Genomic DNA, 9,906 nt, shown 5'->3' with positions numbered 1-9,906 from the left:
GCTTATTGGTTTGCAACTCAGAAGCTAAAAGGCATTTTGCACTGGATAGAGAAGATGTTAGGAAGAAAAAACTGCTTAACAATGTGCAGCTTCCCTTGTAATATTTACAAAAATTGCAGCACTCAATAGGCAGGCAAAACAGAATTAGTATATCACATAAAACTATTCAGTCCCTTAGCTTTTGAAAGATGATTTTAAAGGTTAAGTGTAATCTGACCCCATCATGGTGTCTTTTGTAGTCATCTTTCAAAACCACAGATAACTGAAAATGTGTTTGCCCATCTAGACATGTCTGAGAATATAATAAGAAAATAGGAATGAGCATGTAAATCTCAGCAAAAATCACTTCCAAGTTCTGATTTTTCCTTTTGTTGCATCATATGTAGTTGTAGGGCTTAGAGACTTGCTGATTATAGATTAAATTACTAATCTAAAATTATTTTATCTTGATTCCAGTAGAAATCTTGCTAAAGTCAGTATTTAGTTTGCATTCATTTGTTATAAGGCTTCTTTAGTAGGTCTACCTTGGGCAAATCATGGACTTTGGTTCAATTATGATGTCTCACTGTATTATTTGAAGCATGGAATAAAAGTTATTCACAGAACTTTAGAATCTACAGTCTCCAACCTTAATTCTCTGAATTGCTGCCTTGATTAGAAATGTGCAAAGGCTCCTTTCATTGGACATTTGCTTCATGGGGACCGGGGAGAATGTTTGTTTCTGCGAGATAGGATGAAAGGACTTGCTGCATGAAATACAGCCTAGAGATAACTGCTCTGGGTGTTCCTCTAAACTCCTGGATGCAAACTCCATCTCCTCTGGTCAAGCTAGATGCTGTCTGAAACACTTTCAGAAGAAGTCAGAAGGCATCTCACCATGCTTTATGAAGGTGAAAGGAATTTTGACAGCACAGTGGTTGAAAGCAGACTCACAGAATCAAAGGTCTCATGTCTAAAAGGAACCTGGATATTTTTAGCCTGTGGTAGGATCCTGTACTACTAAATTTCTGTAGATGATTATTTAACCTGATCTTAAATCTTGGCAATATTTGCCATTAATTTTGTGTAAATGCTACTCAAGTCCATTAATCACAAGTACAATTCCTTACCTTGCTGTCTTTGCAATGTGTTTTTGCACATTTGAAGACTATTACACTCTCCCTGCTCAGTTTGTGTTTCTGTAAAATAAAGCAACACAACCTTTCCTCATGGATCCTGTATTTCATTGTTGTAGTGGATCATCTTCCTGTTGTTCACCTCTGGGTCATCTCTAGCTGGTCTGTGTACTTACTGAAGTTCACTACCCAGAATACAATTTCATACATGAGTCTAGACTTCCTACTGCTGCAGAGTAACAGAACATGTCATGTTCATTCCCATACAACATTCCTGTTTATTCATAGTATTTCTCCTTTTTTGCAACATATGTTATTGCTCATATTCCTTTTTAACTGCCCAACTTTCTTCTGCAGAGAATTTTTCAAAGTAATGCAGTCAACAATGTAAGAAATCAGTTCATGAAGAACAGAAGAAAGAATTTAAAATTATATTAAATCCAGTGCAACAAAGCCAGGAAAGCTTCAGTTATCAAGGGAGGAGTTTGTGAGAAAGTCTGTAAATTCCATTTCATGCTGCTATAAAGATGTGTACAGTACCTCTGCTTGAACACTGACTCTGAGCTTGGATGAGACGAGTAAACAGAAATTTTCAAGCCAGAATTTACCTGTATATATGAAACACCTGAAAAAACTGAGCATGGACAACTCTGTTACTTATTAATCAAATTTGCTGTCTGCTAAACTGGTGGAGGCTTAACAAGCTTGGGAATTACAGGAAGACTGATAGTTTGAGAAAGTGGAACGTATTCCAGGTTATGAGATGTAAAAGAGAGGAAAGAAAAAGAGGAAAGGAACTGAGATGAAAGCCAGTGGTGATCAAAGATGTGCCCAGATGCTCTTTTGCACAATACCAAGTGAGAGAAGAATAAGAGGGCAGTGGACAGGTCAGTTACTATGTAAGAACAGATTCAAACCTGGACTATGGTGAAGGTTTTATTGCCATTAAGTCATGCTATTGCCATTAAGTCATTACCATGCCTAATGCACATGCCAAAAGCATAATCTTTTACCAGTTTGGTACTCTTCTGCTGAATCAAAGCTCAAAGACCCGATGACTGAGAACACATCTCAGCATCAAAAGCTCACTGAAGGACATCCCAAGCCAGAAAAAACTCTGGCATCAGAGAGTGTGTTTGGTTGTCTCTTAGAAAGAAGGGATATCATAGACATACGAAGCAGGTGGGTAAATGCAGTAGTGTGATTTAAGAAAAGATTTCATGTACAAAAGCATGGTAACACATGTACAAAATATTAAAGACTACTAGTATGTGCATATGCTTAATGTGTACATTTGTTAAGAATGTGCATGAATTGTGTGTAAAATCCTGATCAGATGCAAGATACCTATCTTTGTGCGCTTCTTTTTTTTTTTTTCATTTTTCTTCTTTTAGTTCTTTTTCTCTCTTTCTTTTTTAGTCCCATATTCTCTGGGTGTTTCCCCATAGGAATGATTTTGTGCAATTGTTTTGTCAGTGATAGATGGGGCCTTCATCTACAACTACAATAGTGGAGCAACAGTGCCAGAGAGTGGCTGGCTGGGATAAATGCAGCTGGATTTGCCTTGTAGTTAAGCCTTTGTGACTTAGAACAAGGACACAGAATCATAGAATATGCTGAGCTGGAAGGGAGCCCAAGGATCGTCGAAGTCCAGCTCCTGGTCCAGTGGTTGATCTGGGCAGTACAGGAAGAAGAGGAAGGCATGTAAAGTGGCCTGTCACAGAGTAATTATCTATTCTGTTTGCATTCCCTAGAAATTTCATGTGATTTACTCTGATTTTGTACACTATTCTTGGAAAAATGCTGGGAAAGATGATATGAGCTCTGACCAACAGTTCCTTTCCCTTTGGTCCTGCTTGCTCATACTTCCATTTACAGAGTTGCACAGGCTGCAAGCTGTTCCCATACTGTGGAGATTGCTCCTCCTGCTTGGGCAGAGCTACCTCTTCATGAAAACATGTAAGCCCCAGGTCAGACAAACAGCACTGTGTCCCTTGTGGCACATCCTGGAATAAATGGGACCCGTGCATGGGCCAGTGACTTTGATTCCCATCATCTTCATTTTCTAAAGAGATGCACACCTAGGTTGCCCTCGAGTGCCTGCACCTGATAGTTACCTCCTGTTGTCCAAGCTTTCACAGCCTGACAGGAGGCTTCTGAAGGTCACTTGGATTCTCCTCCCTAGGTGAAGGAAAAGGCTCTCCAGTTGGAGTGGGGGTAAATGCATTTGTGATGGATTGAGAAAGCTGAAGCTCAATAGGGCTTTGAAATATTTTACCACAGGAGCCAGAGCCACTTTATCAGAAGGCTGTGGGGAGGTGTGGGAAAGGTGTAGTGACCAGCAGCAGTGTGTGTAGGTGACCTTTGCTTTGGCATGTTTTGGAGATGTGAATGTTGAGCTTTGTCAGCAGAAAGTGCGAGAGAAACTGAATTACTGAATTTTTTATTGACTATATCTCCTACTATGCCAGTTATTTTGGATGACTAATAAATAAGAATTGTGTACTAGAAGACCATTCAGCAAATGATTTCAACCCACATCTACCAATGCTTTTCTATTTAGGAATATTACCTTGCATCCAGAAAGTATTTTAGCATTATTAAGGTGGTATTTGTTTAAAGTAATTCAACAGGCTTTATATATTTTGCACATAAAGTAATCAGGTGAATCTCTGAATACTAATGTGAGAATTAAGCATTTTAATATTCTACCGAGATTTTTTCCTTAAATCACAGAATTATTAAGCTTCATTAAATCTTCTTATCCTCAGCCTAAGTTTTCAGGAATAGTCAAACTGATATTTGAAGGTAAGAAAATATATCCTTTTCCCTCAGTCTAGGATCTTCAAATCAATTAGGTGAAGATAAAAGCAGAGTAAGGGTCAAAAATACAGAAAATTTTTGCCCTTTAAATCATGCTACAACCTCGTTTAGTTTCTATTATTGAAACTTCTTGGGTTTTCATGAAGTTTGCAGAAGCGAGTGGGGTGTGCTAGCCTGATTGTCATTGAGGAGACTGAGACAATGTGAGTTGTATTCCCATATCCGTGGGGTTTGCGACAAAACAGGCACGAGGGGTCTGTACAGGAGACCTGTGACAACAAATAGCTGCGATGCGGAGCCCCTCGCTCCTCCTAACCTCCCTGGGCAGTGAATGCCCAGTTCCTGCTCACGGCCTCACACACGGCCAGGCGTGGGTGCGGAGCAGACCTGAAAGAGCAGGCTGGATTTGTGCTCGGGTGCGGGGGCAAAGGGAAGCAGCTCACGGGCAGCTCCCAGGCGCGGCGCTCCTGCAGACCGGGGGGACCGGGCTGTACATCCCGGCAGCGCCGGGGCTCCCGAGCGCATCCCGGCCCCAGGGGATGGAGCCGCTCCGCACACCCCGGGCCCGGAGCACCGCCGCAGGGTGGCGCTGTGACCCCGCGGGACCGCCCGGGGCCGCCTCCGCCGGGCCGGGGCAGCGCTGCGGACAGACAGACGGGCACATCCCTGGGGCAGCGCTCCGGACAGACAGACGGGCACATCCCTGGGGCAGCGCTCCGGACAGACAGACGGGGCAGCGCTTCGGACAGACAGACGGGCACATCCCTGGGGCAGCGCTCCGGACAGACAGACGGGCACATCCCTGGGGCAGCGCTCCGGACAGACAGACGGGGCACATCCCTGGGAGAGCGCTCCGGACAGACAGACGGGCACATCCCTGGGGCAGCGCTCCGGACAGACAGACGGGGCAGCGCTCCGGACAGACAGACGGGCACATCCCTGAGGCAGCGCTCCGGACAGACAGACGGGCACATCCCCGGGGCAGCGCTCCGGACAGACAGACGGGGCACATCCCTGGGGCAGCGCTCCGGACAGACAGACGGGGCACATCCCTAGGCTGCATCCCCGCGGCACCCGCCCGCTCCCGGCCCTGCCGCCCGCCTCGTCCCGCCCCGCAGGAAACATCTTTCTGTACCTCGCTCCTCCCGCCACCGCATCCTCGCGACTATCATGAGTGACACATAACACTTCTTTTCCAAAAAGTTTCAAAAACCGGCAAAAAGATTCACAGGTGGCGGGTGGTGGTGGGGCTGTATCGTGAATGAGTTTTTGGTGTTGGTCAAAGAGTTTGGGAGGCAGCTGTGGGTAAAGTTAGGAGGCTGTCCGAGACATGGTTCTGCAAAAGTGAAATATAGAATCAAAGTGTGATGGAATATTCTGAGTTGGAAGGGCCCCACAAGGATCCTCAAAGTCCAACCCATGGACTTGCACAGGACAGTCCCAAGAATGGCACCATGTGCCTGGGATTCCTGTGATTCTGTGAAACACGGCCTCATCTTACCAAACACTGCTCAAAAAATAATGGGGGTGAAGAACAAAATAATCCTTATGTTGGGTCCGGAAAAAAAATAATAATAAATGACCTTTAAATACAAGGAAATGAGTGTGAAGGGAAGACTCGGCAATTTTAAAGGACAAATTGTCTGTAGTTGAGTATTGATGACAGTGTAGCCGAGCGGACTGGAGAAGAGCTGGCTGCCTCCGAGAGCCGGAGTGCTGATTATTAAAGAATGAGACTGAGGAATGCGGGGGAAAAGAGCCAAACCGGTCCGCAGCAGAGGAATCGGAGCTGGCGGAGCCCTGGGAAGTCTCGGCCGCCTTCGTCGCTACCGGGGGACTTGCCCTGAGCCCCCCATCCCCAGCACGGCCCTTCTCTGTCCCGCTTCGCTTCCAGGGACTGGCCTGGGGTCTCTGCCCCGTTCCTGTGGGCACAGTGGGTGATGACAAGGTGCGGGCAGCCTTTACTGCCGCAGTCTGAATGTGACCTGCGATTTCACACTGCGCCTCTTCAACCACGGCAGCCTGGCTGGCCTTTAAAAAAATCCTTTGTTTTCTCGGTCAGGATAGATACTTTTTACCATGAAGTTCTATGTTCAGCCTCTTCTGCTTGCTTGTCACTGCCTGCTTTCCTTTCAGGCTTTCCTGGTGTGTGTTTGGCCGATTCTCTCTGAGAGATGCCTAGAGCCATCTGTGCTGACTGTTGCTACACGTATATGAATGTGTGTGTAGGAGAGGGCAGAGGTGCACGAGTTTTTCCGTATCTGTGTAGCTCCCTGCAGCCCACAGACTTGCATCGGAGTGCTATTTAAGCGTGCATATGCATGCAGATCTGTGCCTCCGGACAGGCACACATTGTGTAGTAGACTGGAACAGATAATTCCGCAGAATGCAGGAATAGACGGAGCAGCTCAGAAATCAGGGAGGAAGAAAAATAGAAAAAAAAAACAGAGAGGAAGAAATGAAAGGAAAAAAACCCAAAAATCAGAAAGAAAAGGCAGCCTTGCTTCATTGTTAGTGTCTGAACACAAAGTGAGGTTTTGTCCCGCCGATTAATCTCTCTAGGAGCAGCAAACTGACTATCCTAAGCTAGTGTTACAAGCTAAGTGTATCAGTTGCTCAAAGGAGGAAACATATTCTCTTACTGCGGAAAATGATATCAAATTTGGTGGCAGACATTTGTGTCCAGCAGGGTCAAATGGCCGAAGAAGTAGTCTGGACACATGTTGCTTTTTAGGATACAGCTGCCAGCAAGTGGGGATTAAAGCCTGCCTCTGTTTGTTTAGAAAGGAAAAAAAAAAAAAAAAAAAAAAAAAAAAAAAAAAAAAAAAAAAAAAAAGACGAAGAAAAAAATTAGAAAAGTTTAACAGTTTCTTTTGTGAAGTCCGTACATTGCAAATCCAGACGCGTTACCATACTAAAGGAAATGAAAAAATGCTTCGGTTTGAGAGGACGAGTCCTTTATTTCCCTTATTGAATACGTTTCATGTGTTTTCCCCAACACCCCGGCTTAAGGACATGCCTTTTGAAACACAAACACACGCACAGCTCGCACACGCACACACAGATAAGATATGTATTAGATCCTGACACATGCGGGGTGGAGGGAAGAGCGGGAGAGAGAGAGAGAGAGAGAGAGAGAGAGAGAGAGAGAGAGAGAGAGAGAAAGAGAAAGAGAGATCCTCCTACCTGGAGCCATAGATTGCAAGATACGTAGTGTTACCTGAGGAAGTCAGAACAAGTAAAAACAGATTGAACTTCAGGGCTCTATGAGGCAGTTGATCAAGATCAGTGCTTGCTCATTCTCTCCCTCAGACTGTCTGTCTTGGGGTTTTGTTTTACTGTTTTGAGCAGCCCTTTCCGTTTTTTCTTCCTCTTTAGCTTTAATATCGGAGCCGGTTTCGGTCACCATGGCTCTGGGAAGAGCTGCCTATCTGCGCGGAGTTGACTTTTTGCAGCTCGGCCGGCTTTGCTCCTGGGTAGCTTCAGCAATGCTCTTGACTGGGATTTAATCGACAAGATCAGTTCGGCTTTTTGTGCAATTTTTATGGCTCAGTCCATTTTCTAGATCATGCACAGAAACTTTCGGAAGTGGATTTTCTACGTGTTTCTATGCTTTGGAGTCATCTATGTCAAACTAGGGTAAGTCCTTCTGCACGACAAATCTCCTTGCCTTTTGGGTCGCGTTAAGTGCGGAGTTGGGAGCAAAATACTGCAGAGGAGCTAAAAAAAAAAAAAAAAAAAAAAAAAAAAAAAGGAAAAGATGTGAATATTGTTTCTCTCTCCGCCTGCGGGTGTCCCAGCGCCGGCAGCCCCCCGAAGCACGGCTGTCCCGTCTCCCCCGGTCCCGGGCCGGGGCGCTCCGCCCGCCCCGAGCCTGCAGGGAGCCGCTCGCTGGTGATGACGGATCCTTTTATTTTGTACTGCTTAAGCGAACTTAAATATTATCTCTGGCTTACAGTACCCTCGGAGGAAAAAAAAAAAAAAAAAAAAGAAAGAAAAAGAAAAAGCAGCCTGACAGAGTTAACTCAGGCGCTGCTGCTGGGACAATAGAGCAGGGCTGAGGTATTAGGCGAAAGGGGCGGGAGGAGGGAAATCCCTGCTCTGAACCTGCGCTCAGGGATTTGGTTTATGCAGGCCTAGACACAATTTGCGTTTCTATCCATCACAAGGACGTGTTGAAATTAACTTGACAACTGGTCCGGCTGCCTCTGCTCTGGGGCTCCCGGGAAGCCGAGCGGGCTCGGGCGCAGGGACCGGCCCGGGGCGGCGGGGGCTCCGGGGAGCCCGCTGTTTGCTCCACGCTGTTTGATCACCGCGATCGGTGCACGCGGTTATTTTGGCTGCCAAGTTTCGCCCTCTTTCCCTCTGTCTCTCCCCCCAGTGCCTGTATGCCCTTATTAATATTGCTCGTCGCAGTAGGCTGACTTGAGTTGAATTTCCACATTCCTGAGCCCCAGCCGAGTCCTTACCTGTCGAACTACAAACTCTTTAAAGATCCTGTCTTTGCGGGATTTTTTATGCTTTTTTTTTTAATGATCAAGAATACTTAAGGTGAGTTGCAATCCAAAAACGCTCGCTCCCCACCTTGAAATCAATACGGGGAAGCCAAAGGGCAGCTCCCAAAGGCAGGAGAACGGGAGAATTCCCCAGAGAAGAGGCAGGCTGGAGCTCGGCCGGGGCAGCGGAGCGGGAGGGCAGCGAGGAGCGGCCCGGCCCGGCCCGGCCCTGCCCGCCGGGAGCCGCAGCCGCGGGCGCTGCTCCGCGCACGATGCGCGGCGGGAGCGGCCACGTCCCCGCTGTCAGCAGCGCCGGGAGGAGGGGGAGACCAGAGGGAGGGAATCTGCGGGAGGGAGCGCGCCAGAGCCGAGGATTAAGGTTAAACAGCGCGGGGAAGGAATTAAACTGGGCTCCTCGGCGGTGAGAAAGGAGCGGCAGGCCCTGCGCAGCCCACCAGGAGCTCTCAGCAAGGGCAGAGCTGTCCCGTTTTCAGGGTGCCGGCGAGACCCTGGAAAGAAGCCGGCTGCTTCCCGGAGGGTTCCCAGCGGGTTTCTCGGGAATCGCATCCCTTTGCGTTTGCTCATTTAGGTGTTTTTGGCACGGCTCTCGGCCCGCCCCTGCAGCCGCAGGTGCCGCCGCGGTGGCCGGCGGAGCGGGGCGCTGGCCCGCGGGGGATGCGCGGGTGCGGAAGGGGCACGGCCTGCGCGCTGCCCCTGCCCTGAGCCCGTGGGGAGCCCTTGTCTGCCCCTGGCTCGGCTGAGCCCGGGGATAGCCCCAAATCCTGCCTGCTGCAGACAGGTCCTTTCAGTGCTCTGACCTTTGCGGGGCCGGGAACCCGCGCCGCTCTTTGTGGTAGCGATGTCGGCTCTGTCCCCCTCTAGGCTCGGATTGCCGGGAGTGTAGATGTGTGGTGAATTTGTCGGGGCTGTGTATCCATAAATGAAGCGATGACAGGGTACCCAATCTACTTCAATAGCGTGAGGACTTTGTAGAGCACACCCTTCACACAGAGGCAGGCGAGCTCAAGGAAAACGCTTTGCAAAATGAGGGCAATGGTGCAGCTTTTGCTTTCCCTGGGGCTGAAGGGAACTGGGGATTGGGCAGTCTGAAAGGCAGATCTCTCTTCGAAATTGGTTTTGGCTGTTTTAGAAGGAGATTCAGAGCAAAAATCACAAGAATGCTGTCGCACTGAACCTGGAAGTGAAACTGAGCGGACATCAGGAACAGTAAAAGCCTTTGCGGAAACCCTATCAGATCCATCACCATGCCTGTAAGGCGATGAGGATACTTCACTTTCTCTGAACAATAGCAGAGAAATTTGCTCTGAGATCCAGGGCTACTTCTAGGCTAGGCATGTGGGATGCAATTATTTCCTCTTTCATCAGCCACTGGAACTACCATTTTGTTGAAACCATATCCTTTGGGTGTAATGATGCCTTTTCTGGTGAACTCTTTGCTTTGAAAAGGGGGA

At 47.7% G+C, this 9,906-nt stretch overlaps 1 protein-coding gene across 1 annotated transcript in view; it reads left to right on the top strand.

Moving 5' to 3' along the window:
- The first annotated feature begins 7,082 nt into the window (after positions 1 to 7,082).
- WNT7B (Wnt family member 7B) overlaps positions 7,083 to 9,906 on the top strand; it is a 93,545-nt gene continuing 90,721 nt past the window's right edge. Inside the window, exon 1 of the mRNA XM_063153944.1 lies at positions 7,083 to 7,577. Within this exon, the coding sequence (XP_063010014.1) occupies positions 7,507 to 7,577 (71 nt within the window). The 5' untranslated portion in view covers positions 7,083 to 7,506. The remainder of the gene's footprint in view (positions 7,578 to 9,906) is intronic.

This window comes from Melospiza melodia, chromosome 4 (assembly GCF_035770615.1).
Source record: "Melospiza melodia melodia isolate bMelMel2 chromosome 4, bMelMel2.pri, whole genome shotgun sequence".
Lineage (NCBI taxonomy): Eukaryota > Metazoa > Chordata > Aves > Passeriformes > Passerellidae > Melospiza > Melospiza melodia.
Note: the sequence above shows the minus strand (reverse complement) of the source record. Positions and strands in the feature narration are given on the sequence as shown.